This window comes from Protopterus annectens, chromosome 12.part0, assembly GCF_019279795.1.
Source record: "Protopterus annectens isolate FY-2018-M chromosome 12.part0, PAN1.0, whole genome shotgun sequence".
Taxonomy (NCBI): Eukaryota; Metazoa; Chordata; order Ceratodontiformes; family Protopteridae; genus Protopterus; species Protopterus annectens.
Window position 1 is genome coordinate 1,175,507,758 of NC_056746.1, and position 22,424 is coordinate 1,175,530,181.

Below are 22,424 nucleotides of genomic sequence, written 5' to 3' on the forward strand. Positions count from 1 at the left end.
GTCATCAATGATGCCGGCATGTGGAATAGTGTTGAAGGATTTAGTCAAGTCCAAGTTATGCTGTCTGAACTGATTTACCATCATCTTAATGACTTGTTCAAAATTGTCCTTCACGTTGAAGAGCAGAATCTGCCCTTAACAAACCCAAAGTGGTTTGAGTCCAGGTTCAGAAGACTGCCAAAGTTCTTATTTCTGAGGTACACAATAATGCACTCCACTGCCTTACAGAAAAGGCTAGTAAGGCTGATAGGCCTACAGTTGCCCTGGTCAGTCATGGGTCCCACTTTGTGAAATGGGATGACTACAGGAGCTCTCCACACTTCCGACATGAATTCTGTAGAGCGGCTGAGATTGAAAGGATATGAGTCAACCAGATAGCTCTTGCTAGTGACAAGAACACAACTTGAAACAATGTCAGGGACCACCGAGCTAGTGTTTCTAGCCTTTAGAAAAAGAACACTTAGGACTTGCTCATGGCATGTTAATATAGAAGGAATTTGGGACAGAAAGGGGTAAAGTCTGGGCTGACGTTGTCTGCTATATGTAGGCAATGTCCTCAGGAATGAGTATGCTCAGAGCATTGTGATCATTATTTCATAGGTTCCGTACATATCTGAAGAAAACTTGTTGCCTTTGTGGTAATCTTTCACCTTTCGCCAATGTAACTAGCTAATGCAAAGAATAAATGAGATCTGAAGGTCTTGTTTGTAAAACACTATGGATAAAGCATTAATTGTCAAGTAGCCTAACAAGTGTCAGGTGCCAAGCTGCCTAATGGCACCTGTCCTGGTGCTGCCAAAGATGGACCTCCTTGTGCCAGAACATCAGTTCCACAACAGTTTAACAATGCAGACATTAAGCAACCCGATGTCTTTATTATAAACACTATACATAAAAATGTAAACAGTACGAAAAAAGGGAAGCGTAAGGCAGAATTTCCACAACAAGTATGATAACAGTACTGAAACGCTAAATAAATACCACGCTGAATAGCCAAAGGCTTTTAGTCCATGGCAAAATTCTTTAGCTCCACACTCTGGTCAATAAATCCACATGTAAAGAATATATTCATCCAAAACTAATGGCACGAATATCTCTTTTATCCAGCAGTATTCACTTCACCAACTATATCCACCAAACAATGGATCGACCAAAGTGAATAGATAAATCACATAATTTTATTAAAAAACAAATAAACGGCAAGCGCTTTCACCGGTAGGCTTCATCAGGTCATTAACAATTGTACATTTTAAATTACTTTTATACCTTTAAGGTATTAACGTCATTTCCTTTAATTAACTAATAGCGCATTTGGTTGTTCACTTTAAAAAACATTCTACTAGATAATTTCACATGATTCACAATCACACAATATAAAATTGCATGATATAGAATACATTTCAAAATTACTTTTCAATTTACACTTCTAATATGCCCTACTAGATTCCTTGTCTTAGTGAAGCACTTTAAATACATCGTTTGTCATTTAGTGCTTATGTAAGGCATATGTGCAAAACAGCAATATAACTTTAAAAATATACCCATTGATCTTGTCACGTAAGGACATAGAATATTATATAATAGAAATACAACATTGATTGATGTAGTTATAATGTCTCGTATCTGACGTCCTGATATGATACACACCCCTGCTTATAACCTTCATATAACTGAGTGTATAAAGCAGGAATCATTACTATAACAATCCAAGTGCTGCACTACACTATCAAAAAATTATGACTACCTAACGAAAGTACTACCTACTACGAAATATAATAAAATATATATAAAATATATAATATATATAATAAAATATAATATATTAAAATATAATGTATTTGTATTTTAATAAAATTGTGATTTATCTATTCACTTTGGTCGATCCGCTGTTTGGTGTTATCATACTTGTTGTGGAAATTCTGCCTTACGCTTCCCTTTTTTCGTACTGTTTACATTACTGAGTTTACTTGGGAAAGCGTTTTAAACAGCCAACATTTTTTTCATTACTATACATAAAAATGTCACAAAATGTAGCTGCAATTTTAAAGGAAATTAACAGAAAGAGAAACCCCAAAACATAGTTGTATCTTTACAGGAAAAAAAAAAAAAGACTAGCAAATCATTCTGACACAAGCCAACATGCATTAAGAGGGCTATGAAAGGCAGCACTAATACATGCAATCATTTACAGTGGCTGCTTGCCAAATCAATAGTTAAATGGTGTGCTGCAAATATTTTACACTGCCATACATTGACAAATCTACCTCTTCTTCCTCCATTTCTTCAAGCATCTGTTCAGCTTTCTTTTTGCTTTCTTCTTCCTCAACAACAAAAGCAGGATCCACATCTTCATAGCTGCGAAATCGATCGCGCCCAAATTTTTGACGAAGTTTTGCCTCTTCACTTTCCTCTTCCCGGGGTCGTTTAGTTCCTCTGTCCGGCTGTCACAGAAAAAAAAAGCAAATAAAAGGGCAAAATCATGTTAATGATATTTTAAAACAGAAGCAGTATTACTAAATCATAACATTCACACTATTAAAAAAAAAAATCTCTGAACAAATGTCTTATACAAAAGCAAGAAGCTAGCTGTTGCACTCTGCTGCCTGAGCTGTGCCTCTAGCAGTTTTTTCATCTCATCAAACTTGATCTCATTATGAAATGTCAGACTCTACAAGCTAGAAGACAAGCATGCATTCTTAGCAGTTTACCTGATACCTGAGGAAGTGTAATGATACACTGGAATGCTTAGTCCAAAAACAATGCCAAATAAAAATTACGCAACATTGCCACATCCTAGCTAGTTTTGCACTTCTGGACTCGGATCCATTAACAACTGGATGCAAAAGTACAGCTGTTCTTTTGCATACCACTGATTCTGCTTCAAGAACTGGTTCGTGCAAGGACTATAATTATACAATGACTGGCTATTAATATTAAAAAACGAGAACGCTGACTGGCCAACCCAACCAGCGTGCCCTTTGTAAATTCCAGAATATACCAACGGGAAAAGGTCTGGTCGCCCAGACTTTTCCCCCTTATTATATCTCGCAATTTTTTTTTTTTCAGTTTTCTTTTCTTTTTTTTTTTTTTTAAACAAACAAAAAAGAAAAGAAAACAAAGACCTGAAACGAACAAGAGAGACGATGCAGATAAAAATAAAAGGATAATCAGGTAAGTTCTGCAAAACTATAGAAACTTACCTGATTATCCTTTTATTTTGTCTGTCCTGGCTCTCCCTCATGCATTAAAAGTCACCCGGTTTCTTTTTTATTTTTTTCAATAAAAAACAACTGAGATCTTCTTTTCTCTGTTGCTTCCTTTGCATAGCACTGATGTACTGCATAAGTGCGGGAACACAAGTCCCATACGCGTTTGCAGTACATCAGAAAAAGCCCCAGGATACTACAAAACCGCGGAAGGGTAGCACAGAGGCATTATACAAAGACATTATTTAAGAAAACTAAGTATTTTTTTCTCAAATAATGTAATTGTACAATAGCAATAATCGACTCCGTGGTTGTGGTATATTGAAACTTACCCACGGTTGGCTTTATTTAATCACGAGGGCGAAGCCCTCGTGATTAAACCACACCAACAGTGGGAAAATCTTCAATGTAGCACACCACGTCGTCTGTTATTGCTTAAAGACAAGATCATGCCGCTAGGACAAAATCTGAAAATGCCTTGCTTCTGCTCAAGCTGATTCTCCAGTCTCTCTTCTAAAGAAAGAGGTGAGTCTCAACCCAGACTAACTACCAAACCCTTCCCTCAACACCCATCTTCTCATGAGTATAATCTTGTGTCTTCTCTAATGATAATAAAGTTAATGTGACTATACAGCGGACTAATGTCCTGTACATATGTTGAATGATCTCTATTGATAATAAAGTTAATATGACTATACAGCGGACTAATGTCCTGTACATATTTTGAATGATCTCTATTGATAATAAAGTTAATGTGACTATACAGCGGACTAATGTCCTGTACATATTTTGATTGATTATCCATTGATAATAATGTTAATGTGACTATACAGCGGACTAATGTCCTGTACATATATTGAATGATTATCTATTGATAATAAAGTTAAGGTGACTATACAGCGGACTAATGTCCTGTACATATTTTGAATGATCTCTATTGATAATAAAGTTAATATGACTATACAGCGGACTAATGTCCTGTATATATTTTGAATGATCTCTATTGATAATAATGTTAATATGACTATACAGCGGACTAATGTCCTGTACATATTTTGAATGATCTCTATTGATAATAACGTTAATGTGACTATACAGCGGACTAATGTCCTGTACATATTTTGAATGATCTCTATTGATAATAAAGTTAATATGACTATACAGCGGACTAATGTCCTGTACATATTTTGAATGATCTCTATTGATAATAAAGTTAATATGACTATACAGCGGACTAATGTCCTGTATATATTTTGAATGATCTCTATTGATAATAATGTTAACATGACTATACAGCGGACTAATGTCCTGTACATATTTTGAATGATCTCTATTGATAATAACGTTAATGTGACTATACAGCGGACTAATGTCCTGTACATATTTTGAATGATCTCTATTGATAATAAAGTTAATGTGACTATACAGCGGACTAATGCCCTGTACATATGTTGAATGATCTCTAATGATAATAACGTTAATGTGACTATACAGCGGACTAATGTCCTGTACATATCTTGAATGATTATCCATAGCCATCTTACACTAGGACTTCTGGTGAGACTTTACATGAGTGTCCTTGTACATACTTCGTATGAACATCCATTGCTGTTCAATACCAGCATTTTTGTGTGACATTTGTGTGTGTGACTTTATAATTAATAAATAGTGTCTTTGACATATTTTATCAGGAATATCCAAAACTGTTTGCACTCAGATTTTTTCGTATTCAAATGCTAAATCCTATGAAATGTAATGTATGGCTAAGCTTTGTAATGTACCAATGCCTTTGTATATACCATTGTGTTTATAAACATTTTGATGTAAGTGGAGCTTTTCTCCCCAGCCTCCACTGCAAATGGACATATATCCAGTTGGACTAGCCCGGTCAACAAATGTAAAATAAAATAAAATAAATTGTACATGGCATACTCCATATACAAACATGTATAAATTAGGCCAAATGAATGTAGCATGCTTAACACATGGGTTGGCTACAGCTTTCAAGTAGGTTGAGTATGACATACCTTTGATGGGTATAAGGTGCTATATAGTTCAGAACATCTATCATTCTTCAACTTAAGGAAATGGTATGGCATGCTTAGGAACCTGCATGTTCAGTGAGGCACGGCTCTTGTAAACACTGTGGAGCCAAACTAGGCTCGGTGATGGGCTAAACTAGATGCTACCAGAGGAAGAAAATACACCTATAAGAACAAATAAAGGAAAAAGACCACAAGTCTTGTTTCAAATCCAGGAAAAAACAGAATATTCCAAAAACAATGTGGGTGTAAATACACAGTAAACAAACCCAAGTTTTTTATAAATGGATTCTTTTTCTTAGCATGTAGGGCTGTTATCACTTAACCACAATGGTGGTGCTTTCACTAAAAACTGGAAGCCTTAAAACATTCAGTTCAGCTACTACTGTTAAAATTTAAATGGTAAGAGCTGCAGTGAAAACACAAAAAAATCAGTATAATTCAAGCAAAAAAGTGAAAATGAAACTAAGTTTCAGAAGCTGTCAAAGATGCCTGTGACTCACACTACTGCCATTCCATTTCCACTGAAGTTTAAAAAATGTCATTATTCATATAAAGGGGGCTAGAAGTGGATTCTGGGGGAAATCCTCCAAGATCACTTCACAGCAGCAGGTATTTGAATACTTTTTGGATGTGTGGGACTTAAAATGATGCAGCTATGATTTTCTGAATTTTATTAGAACAGTCTATGAACAAGTATCATCAGAAGACTTTAAGAAATTGCAGTTTTAATGACAGAGATAATTAAAACTACGCATCCTTAAAGTCTTAAGCTAAACCTTCTTTATTTACAGACTGTTTAGTATGGTTTGGCATCACCCGGAACATCCTTAGCACCAACAAGCAAAAAGAATTAAAGAAACTGTAGCCATAGTCAACTTTCCAACTTCAAAAACGTGGGACAAATGGGCAAAATGTGGAACATTTTACTAACAACCAGTGAGGGAGCTCACAGCATGGCTAAAATGTTAGTTTAAACTTACTTTACCACATACCCAGCTCCATTAGAGACTCTCATAAGAAACACCTTAAAATGCAAAAGCCACAGATGCGCAAAGCCAGACCCCCCCCCCCATAAAAAGTACAATCAGCTACAGTTAAGCATCACGCAATTAAGCAATGCATGTAATAACAGGCTTGCATTATGGATACTATAATACCAACAAGCAAAAATATAAAACTACAGCCATAGTCAACCTTCTGCCTTCAAAACACACAACATGACACTATCTTGTATGAAGTTGAACAGATGGGTAAAACATAACATGACATGTTTGCCACCATCTAGGAAGGAATCTCACACCATGTTTAAACTGTGGACTTTATGCTTATAAAATATTATTTGATACCCACAGTTATCTCTTTGATTGCCAGGACAGTCACTTGGTTACAAAGTAAAAATTTCCTTTTCACTATTTATAAGACAAAAAAGTTATACAGCAGTTGTAATAAATTATATTTTACCAGACATCCATCTCTTCAAATATTAGAGAATTGAGAGTAAGCTGAAAAAGTCAAGGACCCTCATTTACACAAAATAATTATTTTCATATTCTTTCTTAGCATCTCTCGTTACACGTTCGCAGTGACAAACAACTTTAGCCTTTCTCTCCATTTTAATAATTACTTCATTCCACACTACAATGCTAATACTCTGACTTTTAACCACTGTGCATGTGTGCACTCACACAGATGCACGCATGCACAAACATCCATCAATTACAGACACTTGTATGACTGCACACCTTGGATATTTGCTTGACATCAAGTGAATGAAAAAAATCATAAATAACGACCTAGAAATGATCTGAGCTTATTGATGTCACAACCATATAATTCATCCCCCACCATCATCTCAACTTGTTAGCTCACTCTATTGGCGGCCAAAAAAAGCAAGTACTAGAATATAGGAATCAAAATCAAAACCAACTGTATTTGAAGTACTGAATACTGTAAAAAAGAAAAGAACTGGAAGTGTCATTTTTAGAAAAGAAAAGAAGAAAATTAGATAGAAATGAGTGGAATTTGTGGGAACAATTCATGCAGAATAATGTTTAGGCGAATAAATAAGGTTTAAAGAAAGGCAGGAACTGAGCAATTGATGTAATGTTGGAATGAATGACAGTTGTTACAAAGAAAGAGAACATATATGTAATGTATTACGTATGTAAATGAAAAAATAACAGCATGTTTTTTTATTTTATTTTCTATTAATAAGCGTGTGCCTATATCGAGTGATAATTTAACAAGTGTTTTAAAAAAATTCTTAGTCCGAGACTTTTAAACTAGAAACAAAATAAAGAACCACTTGTGATTTTCCAACTTTTTTAATCCTAGCACCATAGCACTTAGTGAAAAAAACTGCAGAACAGTTCCTCCAGGGACATTTTTTTTTTTTACTTCATAGGAGAAAAATACTTTAAAAGTCAGATTTTCTCATACTGACATCACTGAGGAAAAGAGTAAACTTTAATCTTGGTGGATCAGTGTAGTAAAAAAGTGCAGTGCATCCATAGACTTTAATGGGTGCACCACCATGTATGGGTGAAGGTGCCCCACTGAAGTACATGGACACACGTGACCCCAAGAGCAATATCCTGGCAGGAAATAATAAACTTATTTGGGACATGGTTTAATAAAAAGTTTACAAAGCTTTTTATTAAAAAATGGACTTAAAACAAAAGCGACAAGAAGAAAAATGCAGCTTGGTACCAGACTCATCAAATGCCATGATGCACTTACTAACATTGTAAAATCACAAAAAACATTTCTTATATACTTTGAAAGTCGATAGAATAACAAGCTATGCATTAACCAGACAGTGCTCTTGGGTTCTCCCTTTACCTGTTTTAAATGGCATACACAAAAAAGATAAGGCATGCATTTTCTGAACAATAAGAAAAGAGTCAGATCATGATTGAGACCATATGCAGAATAATGGACAGCCCACACACACACACACACACACACACACACTTTGACATAAGAATATTTCATCACATGACTGTCTCTCTCAAGTTGCCGTAAAACATTTGAAATCTGTCAATGCGCATACAATTTCTTTTCTTTTATAATGATCACAGAGATTTGGATTTAGTTTAAAGTTTTTATTAGAAATTTTACAACAAAAACATAGCCATTTGATATACAAAACAAAATACCCTCACACTGAAAACAGACAGCATGAGTAACAGTACACTTCTATCCCTTTGAGACTAAGAATGAAAATGCATCAGGCAATCCATTAAACTAAAACAGGCATGCATGGGTTTATAGTCAAACAGCATATAGTACTAATTAGGAACTATCTGAAGGGTGCAGGAATTCAAGGGACTAATATGTAATGAATTTGCAAACAGCTTTGGACAGCCTACAGGACACAAGTGTCTCTTTTCAGTGGCAGCCTAGAACAACTGTCCAGTGTCAGACTCAAACTAGACCAGGGGTCTGCAACTTGTGGCTCTTCCAACCCTATGCAGTGGCTCCCTGTAGCTTTGAAAAATAATGGCCACTCTAACACACACACACACACACACACACACACACACACAGTGATCGAGTGATAAACTTTAAATATTGCACTTATAAACTTGCTAGAATAACATGATTTCTGTTGCCATGCATTCCACACACACACACACACACACACACACAACTGAGCAATCCCATGGCAGCAGCAGCATCTCCTTAATGGTTTCCACATCTCTCAAAAGTCTTACCCCAAGAAATCTGGACAGAGCCACAAATAAAGGGGAACAAAGGAACAAATATAGGGATGGACTTTAAATATTGCTCTTATAAACTTAGAAACTTGCTAGAATGACGTGGTTTCCATTAACATGCATTTTCCACACACACACATACACACACACGCACACGCAGTTACCTCTCAACTGTGAAGATTTTCGCAGAAAGTCCCGACTTTTGCCTCATATTTCCGGTCCGTTTCCCATAAAATTATGTTTTTTTGGCAAATCATTGAGGGCTGAAGTCAGAAACAATGGAGAGACATTTGAGTTTCAGACTTCATTCCCTTCAGAAAATTCATGCTAATGCAAAATCTGTTATTCTATCAACTTTTTAAGTTTGTAAGAGCAATACTTAAGAAGTGTCCCTATTTCTGGGCCTTTGTGCCCCACCATTTATGTCTTTCTCCAGATTTCTTGTTCTAAGAGGTTGAGAGATATGACACACACAAAGAGCAATCAAGCAATCCCAACAAAGGAACAAAAATAGGACGGATTTTAAATATTGCTCTTACAAACTTAGTTCTTTTATATTTAGTATAACAACTATGTAAAACTTTATATCATCATTTTAGGGGTCTAATAAGTTTTGTTGCTCCTGATGAATTTTATTTGGTGGGAGAGGGTTCAAAATGGCTCTTTTGATAGTGAAGGTTGCAGACCCCTGAACTAGACCAACAAAGACTGAGTGAACCAAAAACTGCACTGCAAGAATCATATCAACAGCTCACAGTAAAAACTTATTTGTGCTAGCCAAACTATTGCGGCCTAACACAATACTTTTCACACCCTTGTGTCTGCAAAAAAACAAAATTACATTAAAATTCATTCATTGTTAATTTTAACATTAAACCTGTGGACTTCAAGCTGTGCAGTTTTATTCAAAGTGAAATATGCACACTGTCAACAAAACAAAACAAGGAAACCAAGGTTTGTAACCAAAGAACATGGCTGATATGATGAAGCCCCCATTTACCACAATTGATTCCTTCTTTTACTCCACTATGACTCAGACGCAGGATACACACACACACACACACACACACACACACACACACACACAAAACCATCACTTACAGCCTCTTGTACAACTGAGTATATCAAGATGTTTGGTTGTGATAAAATGGATGAATATATACATGAATAATTACAGAGAAGTCTATTTCTGCTCTTTACTCTGAGAACCATACAATGCATCCCATTGTACAGACCCTCGTGCCCTCCAAACCTCTTAGCTCAAGAAAGAGACAAAGACCCAACAATCAGAAACATATTTTAAAATGTTACTCTTATATACCTAGAAAAGGTGATAAAGGATAATGAGGGAAACACACTCACAAGCGAGGAGAGTGTGTTGAGGAGATGGAAAGAGTACTTTGAGGGGTTGATGAACGAAAAGAATGAGGGGGAGAGAAGGTTGGATGATGTAGGGATAGTGAATCAGGAAGTGCAATGGATTAGCAAGGAGGAAGTAAGGATAGCTACGAAGAGAATGAAGAATGGAAAGGCTGTTGGCCCAGATACCTGTGGAAGCATGGAGGTGTTTAGGTGAAATGGCAGTGGAGTTTTTAACCAGATTGTTTAATGAAATCTTATGAAGTGAGAGGAAGCCTAAGGAATGGAAAAAAAGTGTTTTGGTACCGATTTTTAAGAATAAGGGTGATGTGCAGAGCTGTAGTAACTACAGAGGGATGAAATTGATCAGTCACAGCATGAAGTTATGGGAAAAAGTAGTGGAAGCTAGGTTAAGAAGGGACATGATGATTAGTGAACAGCAGTATGGTTTCATGCCGGGAAAGAGCACTACAGATGCGATGTTTGCTCTGAGAGTGTTGAAGGAGAAGTTCAGAGAATGTCAGAAGGAGTTGCATTGTGTTCTTGTAGACTTAGAGAAAGCATATGACAGGGTGCCTAGAGAGGAGTTGTGGTACTGTATGAGGAAGTCAGGAGTGTCAGAGAAGTATGTAAGAGTGGTACAGGATATGTACGAGGGTAGTATGACAGCTGTGAGGTCTGTGGTGGGAGTGACGGATACGTTTAACGTGGAGGTGGGATTACATCAAGGATCAGCTCTGAGCCCTTTCTTATTTGCAGTGGTGATGGACAGGTTGACAGACGAGATCAGACAGGAGTCCCCATGAACGATGATGTTTGCAGATGACATTGTGATCAGTAGTCAGAGTAGGGAACAGGTGGAGGAGACCCTGGAGAGATGGAGATATGCTCGACAGAGAAGAGGAATGAAGGTCAGCAGGACTAACACAGAATATATGTGTGTGAATGGGAGGGAGGACAGAAGTATGGTGAGGATGCAAGGAGTAGAGGTGGCGAAGGTGGATGAGTTTAAATACTTGGGGTCAATAGTTCAGAGTAATGGTGAGTGTGGAAGATAGGTGAAGAAGAGAGCACAGGCAAGATGGAGTGGGTGGAGAAGAGTGTCAGGAGTGATTTGTGACAGACGAGTACCTGTAAGAGTGAAAGGGGAGGTCTGCAATAGGGTAGTGATACCAGCTATATTATATGGGTTGGAGACAGTGGCACTGACAAAAAGGCAGTTGTTTGAGCTGGATGTGGCAGAGTTAAAGATGTTAAGATTTGCACTGGGTGTGACGAGGGTGGAAAGGATTAGGAATAAGTATATTAGAGGGTCAGCCTAGGTTGGAAGGTTTGGAGACAAAGCCAGAGAGGCAAGATTACGTTGGTTTGGACATGTGCTGAGGAGGGATGCGGAGTATACTGGGAAAAAGATGCTAAGGATGAAGCTACCAGGTAACAGGAAAAGAGGAAGGCCTAAGATAAGGTTTATGGATGTGGTGAGAGAGGACATGCAGGTGGTTGGTGTGACAGAGCAAGATGCAGAGGACAGGAAGAAATGGAAACAGGTGATCTGCTGTGGCGACCCCTAACGGGAACAGCCGAAAAAAGATGATGATGACTCATATACCTAGAAAGCTGTATTAGCAAACATGTCCTAAAAGATAAAGTCAAACTCACAAGTATGACTTTATTTAAACCACAATAATTGAGCAAAAAAACACAAATTTTACAAGGAACAGACCAAAATAAGTCTCAACTTCCTTGCTCAACAATTATGTACAAAGACAAAAATAACTGTAGGAGGAGGTCCCAAAAAGGGGCGTTTTTTTTTTCAATTTATTAACCAGGTAAATTCACTGGAAAAATGTCCATTTTCAGAGATGACCCAGGAGTACTGTCTGAATGGCTTACTCACAGTCATACTGGAGGCAAATGGAGGTGAGTTCAAAGTCTACTTTTGACTACAGGAAGCAATTTAACAGTTAAGAGCCTTAAAGGAAAACACCACCTTAGAACTGAAAAGTATCTCTTTTCAGAGCCATTTTAATGCCTCAAAATCAGTCCAAGCACTTTTTTACAATTTTAATGCGTTTCCCTCAAAATGGCAGATGGGGCCTGCCTTGGTAATGGGAACTTGTTTTGTTGCTTTCATTCCTTCTTCCCAGAATACATTTCAAGTCCTCTTTATACTACTCATGCTATACATAAGTAGTTTTGTTTTCTCATGCCACGGAGATAGAATCGCAAAACTGTGAAGCACTGTCATCTAAACACACCTTCTGTAATGGAGCTACTTCTATAGTTCCCTGACTAAGCCTATTTATGTGTCTGTCAGAGCTTGCTCTATCCTATAAATAGCGGTTAGCTACTTCCAGCAAAAAAGTAGGTAAATAGCAGCCTTTTGTAATGGGAATTTTTTTTTGTAGTTCTAAAAGAATTGATAGACCTTCCCCCGCACTGCTGTGATGTGAAAACTCTCACTGCAGTAAATGATCCCTGCTGTACTTTCACAAGTGACAAGTAGTGAGATTACAAACTAACGTCTGTCTGCTACTTCCCAATGCGAATTATGTAGAATTAAAATGTGCTTTACTAGTTCCTTAATTATTTATGTCATGTTCACCCTCCTTTTTTCCCATTTCATATTTATTTATTTACACTTTGGTAACCAGGAAAGTGAACTAGTCCCAGGACCCTATTCAGACACAACTTGGACTTCATTGCCAAAGATAACAACAAGAATTAAATGCACTTAGCAATGCAAAGAAAAAAAATACTGGCAAAGATACTGACCAAGACTGCACGTACAACACATAATCAATGTGTGACTGAGACAGTGACCAAGTAAAACATTAAGCAACATTTGCTACAATGTCTACATTAATAATGCTGAACTCTAATGTTTAAATACAGAATTGTATGCACCCATACTGCATACGTACACACACACACACACACACATATATATATATATATATATATATTACATATATATATATATATATATATATATATATACATATACACACACACACGTATACAAAAACATACAAGTACGTGTGTGCGTTTGTGTGTATAATGGAGAACTAGATTATATGCATGTGTGTGCACTTCATGTCCTTTTCAACAAAAACAAAAATGCAGCATGTAGAAAACTACATGTGATGCAGTACTGTGTTTAAATGCGCATCTGACTGTGTGTGTGTGCGTGCACACGCATTTAAAAACAGTTAAGTACTTCTGATTTCCTTTTCTTAATGTTTTTAATGCAAAAGCACACAGTAAACATATGTTAAATAAATTCAGCTGTATATTATGGTTGCCATCAATGGTCACATTTCCTTTGTGGACTACAAAATGCTCAAGCGCATTAACAATGTAAGGACTGGCTCAAAGTCCATGAGAATCTCTTACCATGGATTTGCATGTACCAGATATGCACTGCCCCTCTGGAAGGATGCCACAAAAAAGCATAAAAGACCCTTTTATGAATAGTATCAGTGCACCTAGTTAACAGGATTGCCACTTCTCTGTTTCTGCAGTTCTGTCCGGTGTGTGTGTGTGTGTGTGTGTGTGTGGGGTTGCAAATCATGTGTTGATAAGTCACAAGAAAATATATTTTCTGACTTTTCTCTAAATGTCACAGAAATCTTTGATACTACATTTACATTATCTTAACATATAAACTATTATAAATAACCAACATGTAAAGCTTAGCATTTCACTACTGTGTTGTTGCTTATTGTCAGAAGAGCTGACAACTGCCTTTAAACCCCTGACTGTCCATATTGCTTTGTTTTGCTATGAAAGGGGAATGTTACGTTCTCCTCCTTTCTGCAATAAAAATAGTGGAAAACAGTTCCACAGATTTCTGTCTTTTTTATATCACTGCTGTGTCCCTGACATTAACAGGATCAACTGCCCATCTAAACCTTGACAGCAGTATCTGACAGAGTAAACTAGAGATTTAACTGTGTCTATGATATGTCATGCAGGTGGAGAAGAATTCCTCAGCAAAGTATGTGAGAATTTGAACTTTAAGTAGTTGGGTTAAAAAAAAAAAAAGTATAAGTAGGTTTCTGGTACCTACACAATGCTGGAACCTAACTGTAGGGAGAAAATAAACGTAATGATTAAGTTCAACTGTAGGACAGGGCAGAGTTTTCCTTTAAGTGCCTGACAACTCTAATTTACTTAAAAGGTTAAGAGAACAACAAAAGGTGTCGCATGGAAATGTATTTTCTGAACAATGAAAACTGTAAAACACTGACGACTGGTTTACTAAAACAAAAAAAGTCAGGGGAAGCCTGGAAAATGGTGTGGGAGACTAAAGGAAAACTCCACATTAGAACTAAAAAAAAAATCTATTTTTTTTCACTTTAGCTGTGTTTTCTGAACTATTTTAACACTTCAAAATCACTGACTGCTTCTTAAAAGAATTTTAATATGTTTTCTGCAAAATGACTGCCAATAGGTTTGATATAGCAATGTGATTTTATTTTTCTTCAAGCCTTTCTCTTTCCCATAATCCATTTTGAGTCTGCTTTATAAGTCGTGCCAGACATGAGGAAGTAGTGGTGCATTCCCATGCCACTGACCTATAATGGGATTTGTGTCAGTCACGGTTATCTTATATACTATCTGTAACAGGACTGCTTCTTTTACTTCTTGAATGGCCTCATTTGTGCGTCTCTCCAAGTTTGTTTTACAATATACTAAGGAATTATACAGCTTCAACCAAAACAGTAGCTAAATTGCAGGCCTCTGTTCAAAGTATCTTTTTGTAGTCCAAGATGAATTGACAGCCCCCTCTCCCCACACACAACTGGAACTGTCTGGGTATATCCTGGTATTTTATGACTCTGTGCTGATACTTTACAAGAATTACAAGAAAAAAATACTTTGCCTTTTCTCTAAATGTCAGACATCTATGATACTACAGTCAATTCATCTTAAAGTGTGCAGTAGTATAAACAGACATTTAAAGTTTAGCAGTTCAATACTGTGATGCTTATGTAAATTTGTCAAAAGAAGTGACAACTGCCTCTGAACCACTGATCTAATTGCTCTGTTTTGCTATGAAAGGCATGGCTACACTAAAAGCAGCTGTGAATCAGTTTAAGTTCTCTTCCTCTCTGCAATAGACAACGGAAAACAATTTCAAACCTCTCTGTCTTGTTAGCAGCCTCAGCTTCTGACATCAGCAGGACTAATTGTCCAGATCCATACATCTCAAACTCTTAGCTCAAGAAATCTGGACAAAGCCTAAAATAATAGGGGAACAAAGGCATAAAAATAGGGACAGATTTTAAATACTGCTCTCTTAAACTTAGAAAGTTGCTAGAATAACTGGTTTTGTGTTTGCACGTATTTTCTGAAATATATGAAGTCAAACTCCAATTTATATCACTATTTGGTGACTTCCATCCTCAGTGATTTACCTAAAAATCTCAATTTTTTGGTGAACACACCAAAATTATATGGAAAAAATCTTGACAGTTGAGAGGTATGCCGTATCAGAATGTCAGCAGTTCTCTACTACAAACTTCTCTGTGTCAGTGCTATGTTATTCAGGTGTAGACAAATTTCTCTCCAAACTATGTAAGAAGTTAAGCTTAACAAAAAAAAAAAAAAAAAAGTGGGTGGTCTTTCCCTTCCATTGATACCAAGTTAAGGAAAGTAATGTTTTATAAAGTACAAGCAGGTTTCAGATACCTACACAATTCTGGAATCATACTGGAGAGAAAAGCAACCTAAGAATGAATTAAACTGTAGGAGAAACTGGAGTTTTTCTTTAAGGTACCACTGTTAATGAGCTACCTCAAGGGTACAACATTTAATTCTTTCTGCCTTCAAATGTGTGACTGAGCAAGTCACTTGACCAAAAATTTGGGTCTATATTACGAACACGAAAAACAGTATCAGTGAATACGAAGACGTTGACATGTACTGCGCGAAGTATGGAAATCCCAAATGTGCAAAACCGCGAATTCCGAAATGTCGATTTGTTTTGGTTGGCCCATCTGCAGTATAGCTGCGTAAGGTAAGCGTGCAATAGATAGGACTTTAATGTTAGGATTTGGGTTAAGATAAGTGTATAGATAGGTAATGTATGTAAGGTTTAGTGTAGTGATAGAAGTAGGGTTATATTAAGTGTATGTATTTGTACTGTTTATTTTTTTGGGTGTATGTCTGTAGTGGAAGTGTGCAGCAGTTACGGACCTTAGGGTTAGGGAGAGGTTAAGGATAGTGCATAGATAGTTGTGTATGTGGGGTTTAGTGTAGTGTTGGAGGTAGGGTTTTGTTAAATGTATGTATGTGGATTATTTATTTTGTTTGGGTGTATGTGTGTAGGGGACGTGTGCAGTACTTATGGGCCTCAGGGTTAGGGAGGGGTTAAGGATAGTGCATAGTTAGTTGTGAATGTGGGGTTTAGCGTAGAGTTAGAGGTAGGGTTTTGGTACTTTACCTTAGGTTAGTAGAGTTTGGTTAGTGTGTGTGTGTGGTTTATTTATTTTCTTTGGGTAGGTAGTATGTGGCGGGTGGTGGGGTTGGTCAACAATGACAGTTCGATATTTTTTTTCATGGTTTAGTATGTTTGGGATTTTTGCGGTTCGCAGTATAGGTGTCGACGTTTAGATATTCGGGAATAGGGTTTTTCGCTTTGGTAATATAGACCCAAAAATATATATCTAACTGGGGCATTTTACATACATACACAAACGCTAGCTTACACTGAATTCTTCCCAACTGCGGCTGAAAGACATCTACTTCTTCCGACTGCTACTTAAAAATTTAGCAAAATTAATCTTGGAGCCTTTTCAAAAGGCATGATCTTCTCCTGTGACATAAGAACGCGCTTGTGAAAAAAAAAAAGTCAACCATGCTTGTGCACGCACAGTCAGATGAGAAACTTTTTAGTATTCCAGGGACTGCAGCAGTGGACGGGGGCACACACTTTCACAGGAGGTAGGTGCCACCATGCGTCACTCTAGGGCTGACCCTGCTCATTACTCATACACTAAGACCAACACATTACAGTATATATACACACACACAGAAAAGACCAACAAAATGTAAGATGCCACAAACGTATTTTCCGTTTTCAGAATTTAAAAGTATAGAACTACAAATGAATATAACGTCTTAATTCACTACATAGTGAAAACAAACAAAAGGTAACAAAGGCATTTAAGCCAAACAAAAATTATAAATTAAAAAAAAATGAAGCAAACAAAATGTTATGAAAGATTAAACAGCAGAAGTAATCAAAATCTTAAAAATTATCCAATAACACGAAATACTAAAAATGTAAAAAAATGAATCAGAAGAATCCTCCAACTTCAGAAACTGTACAAATACTAAACATATTTAAAAAAATGACCTCTCTGCATAAAGACAAAATTTAATTGCAGAGTATACAGTACATCATATATAGCAGAAAAATAAAAGGCCAAATTATTGTTGGGCTCACGTCTGTTTAAACTCAAAGTTAAAATCCTTCCCCCTTCCTGCCAAAGATTGCCCATTCGATTCTCCAGCTACCATCTCTGAATTCTCCATCCCTCTGTTTCTGCTTTCTAAACCCTATGAAAATTTTGCTGCATTAATCACGCTTCTCCCCCACTCCCCCAACATGTCAGTGATCTGCCAAGTCAAAAAGAATTTCTTACTACCCTCAAGTTCACTTTGAATTGAAAAACACCTCTAGACAAAAGCTGCTTCCAAAGTAATTCAATTATTCTAATCTAATTTTCTCTAGCAATTATCTCAAACACCATCCTTCTTTTATACCACTTCCCTCCAATTTCTACCTCACCTCTTTACCCCTTCTCCTTTCCCAAATTATGGCCTTATATCTGTCATAATGCATGTACTTGCATCTACAGGTTGACTACCTCTTACTTTGTTGTCATCTATGATTATGAATCCTAATCCTCAAATATCCAATATCTAGTTCCTAAAATAATTAAGGGAACATCTGGGTCAAGAATGACATTTTTTTACAGCCTGCAAACCATTTTCTGTAGGATTCTCTTTATACAATGCATTTTAAGTTTCTAACGCATTACCTCTTTTTATTTTCTGCAAGTCTTTTAGGTTTCTAATACCATGATGGGAATGGGGCCCATTTCTACGTCAAAGTATGATTAAAGTTCATGAAATTAGCATTGTTTTAATCTTAGCCAGAAGTGCTTTTTGCAGCACCCGCAATGTGCCCAGCAATGACTCCTTATGTAATTCGTATGGAGAGACATGCATCAGTAACATATCTAAATACGATTATAAATTATTTTTATAAGACCTGTTCTACTACTACTGGAACTGTCTGGGTATCCTTCTTCCATATTGCCCTTGTTTCTGCCTGCAAATCCTGGTATTTTATGACTCTGTGCATCTCTGTATGCAGGACACTGTAGTCACTGTGTGTTGCAAATTCAATGATTGATGCTATTTTTGTATACTTTTCATGAACTACTATATCTGGTATTCGCGCATCTATTTTTTGAACTGTTGGTAATAGGTGATCCTATGCAATACAACGGTCATCATTTTCTATAATACTTTGTGGCTTGTGTTTCCAGTGTTTTTTCAGCTACTTCAATATTATAACATTTGCATAGTCCTGCCACATTATTATGCCTTTCAGTATACAGTCATTCTGCCATTAGTATATCACAACCAGCAACAAGATGTGAGACTGTTTCCAATTCTGTTTTACAAAACCTACATTTGTCTGTTTCTCCCACATGTTCAATGGACTTTGTAAACCAACGTGTACATCATCCACTATTCTTGGGCCACCAATATTAACTTTTTGTCTTGACAACTCCTTAACCATTCCTGTGTTCAGTCCTGATAAATAGGAGCTTGTCCCACAAGTTTTCTGCACTGGCAACTATTTTTATGCATTTTTCCACATTTCTTGCCTTCTCATCTGATCGTTCACCTTGTAGTCTTTCTTTTGATTTTTGGCAGATTCATTTGCTGCCTGATTTTTATCTACTTTTGGTTTGATTGCCATTCGCGCTTGATACTGATATGCTTCTGCTAAAATAAGAAGGGAAGTCATCTTAGACTTGTTCACGTTTCAAAACTTTCAATACATTTGGGTCTTGTGAGGTCAGTAGATATGTATTCAGACCCACGATTGCAGATTTATACGTGTAATCAATTTTGTTTCATAACTCCTTTAGAACGGGTAATATATAGTCTTGGTAAACATTGATTTTTATAAATCATTTGATGAACATGAAGCATCCTTCTTGTTTTCCTGTACAACTTATCCAACATGTTTAGGGCCAGTCACTCCAGAACTGTAAGTTAAAACAGAAACAGCAAATTGGTTTATAGCTTGGACTTTGCTGCTAGATGTGAACACGGTTTTCAGTACTAACTTTAGTCTTATAAAATATTCTTTACTAATATTTATTTGAATTTGTTCATGTTTTATTCTCAATATTTCATCAATTCCCAAATATCTATACACCCCCTCTTGCTCAAGTTCTTTCCCGTTACTCTCCCAAACTGATTTTTTTCTTGGTGCTGCAGCTTTACTGCTTTAAAGGTTGCTTTTGCACATTTATCAAGACCAAATGACATTCTTATATCATCCCAAAAAGTTTTGACCACTTGCAGGTGTGCTTTCAGTTCCTCATCTGATGAACTACACAGTTTTAAATCATCTACAAAAAGAAGATGGGAAGTCTTTAAATGTTGTTTTCTGGGAGCCAAATTGTAGCCATGACCTAATCTGTTAAGTAGACAGCTTAATGGGTTAAGGGCAAGATAAAAGAGCAGCGGTGACAGAGAGGCACCCTGGAATATCCCCCTTTTAATTTTTATCTCTGCAATGATTTGTCCTTTACCATGGCTTAACTGCAAAGTGGTTTGCCACGGTTTCATGGTTGATGTAATGTAAATCGATCAGTGTAGAGTGTACCTTGCACATTTTAAGCACTCTTAGCCATGAATGTGTGAGGATATCAAATGCTGTTTTGTAATCTATCAATGCCATACTTAGATTCTTCCCCTTTTACAGTTAGCCACTTATAACTTTAACAAATGATCCTTTGTTACACATGACTTTCTCTTATTACCCTTTTGTTCTATTGCCATGATTGGGTTTTCTTCTGAATAATTACAAACTCTGTCGGCAGTCTATAGTTTATACACCATGAGAAGCCAAGTTATTGGTCTATAGTTTTTAGGACAGCTTGCAGGTTCACTCTTATGTGTAGGAGCATTTTTTTCCTGTTGTTAATCAGGCTGGTGTCTGTTTGGGATGCACATAGAAACAGTTCTGATTCACAGCTAAATCTTCATGTAAAGATGGTAATAGTTTTAGCCAGAAGTTGGGTACTGCATCTGGGCCTGGGGTTTCCAGTTAAAAGCCTTTTTAACTGTTTCAATCTCTCTGGCCATTACTTCATCCCATTTCACATCCTGTACATTTGAACATCTTTCTTTTACTTCTTCTATCCGTTTAGCATCTTTGTTATGTTCCACAGGATCTTTATAGATATTTCTCCAAAATGTATCTATTTCTTCTTTTTTTGGTGGTGTTTCAATTCCTTTTGCCTCATTTCCCAATTCGTTATGAAACTTTTTGGGTCATCAATAAATTGCTTATTTTGTACTTTTCATTTACATTTATCTGCACATCTTCTAATTTTTTCCGCCTGTTCTGATATTTTTAGTTCACTTTTGACAATGCAAGACAGAGCCTTATCTGCTCCAATACTGCACATTGCTTTCATCACATCTATCTTTTAGTATTTTTGTTGATCTGTTCCCTCTTCTATACTCTAACAGTGACAATTCTTGCCTTAATTGCTTTATAGTTTTCTCTATTTGATACTTCCATGATGGCATTCAATTTCTCCCCTTCCTTTCCCTTACTACCCTGTTTACCCTGTTTTGTGGTAAGACTATCTGCTATTAATTTAGCTGTGCAGGAATATATTCTACGTCTGTTATATCGCATGAATCTCTATGAACAGCTCTAATTACAGTTTTCATTTGTTTTATCAAACTAACTTTTTAGGTTTTATTGACTTTCTGCAGTCTGTTTCTTTCACTGATTTAATATGTCTGTCCATTTCTATTCAATCAAACAGCTCTTCTTTTTGATAATTTTCTTCTAAACTGAGGGCACATTCTTTGTTCTCAGTTTCCTGTGGGCATTCTATAAAAGTTCCACAGCATCTTCCTGTGCCACATTCTTAGGTTCATAGGTTGGTACTAGGTTATCAGCCCTAGGGCCTATACAAGCCTAGTCATAACAATTCCCTGGCTATTTTTTCCCACACTATTTACTTCCCTGGACCCCTGTCTAGCAAGGCGACTGACGTGATCCCCGGGGTGAATTTCCTTTCTCCCATCCAATCGTCAAGGTTCCTTTTGAAGAGGGCCAAAGAGGCACTCTGCTTGACATGTATGGGCAATCTATTCCAGAGTCTGGGGAGTCTCTGGGTCAGGAACCTATCCCTCCAGCATGTTTTGTTTACTGTGATGACAAGGTTTAATTTTATCCTGTGTCATCCTTTGCTCTTTCATATGGAAACTCACTGGCCTATCACTCTACAACATTGACTGCAACAGAGTTACCACAGTTTCCTGTTCTCTCCTTTGCTGTGCAATTCCAACTGAACAGTTGTACTGTTTCCAATGAAAGGTTCCAAAGTATCTTCATATGGCAACTGATCAGATGTTCCCTCCACTGGTTTCTCCCTAATGTGGGGATCCATTACTCTATCCTACTGTGATGTTATCAGACTTATTTTTTCTATACTAAATCCTTTACTTTGCATGCAATCCGTAACCTCAGTTTTTATTTCTTTTACTTCTGCTGAGCTAATCCTCTTTTCTACTTTTCCTCTTTATTTTCCATGTCTGTATACCTTTGCCTGTATCTCTCTCCAAATATATTTGGTGACGTTCTTTTTGTACTGATTCGTTTTGCTATCTCCTTTGCATAAATATTGCACCATATTAAATCTATTTTTCTTTCTCGTGTCCATATTTCTTCTTCAGATGTCTCCTGCTCCTGTTTTTCCTTACTTTGGGGACTCATTGTTCTATCATGCTGTGATACAACCTGTGTTAGATTT

The 22,424-nt window shown here is 36.8% G+C and overlaps 1 protein-coding gene across 1 annotated transcript in view; it reads right to left on the reverse strand.

Moving 5' to 3' along the window:
* CTNNBL1 (catenin beta like 1) overlaps positions 1–22,424 on the reverse strand; it is a 2,650,525-nt gene that overhangs the window by 2,361,795 nt on the left and 266,306 nt on the right. The window contains exon 2 of the mRNA XM_044090205.1: positions 2,265–2,441. Coding sequence (XP_043946140.1) covers positions 2,265–2,441 — 177 coding nt within the window. The remainder of the gene's footprint in view (positions 1–2,264; positions 2,442–22,424) is intronic.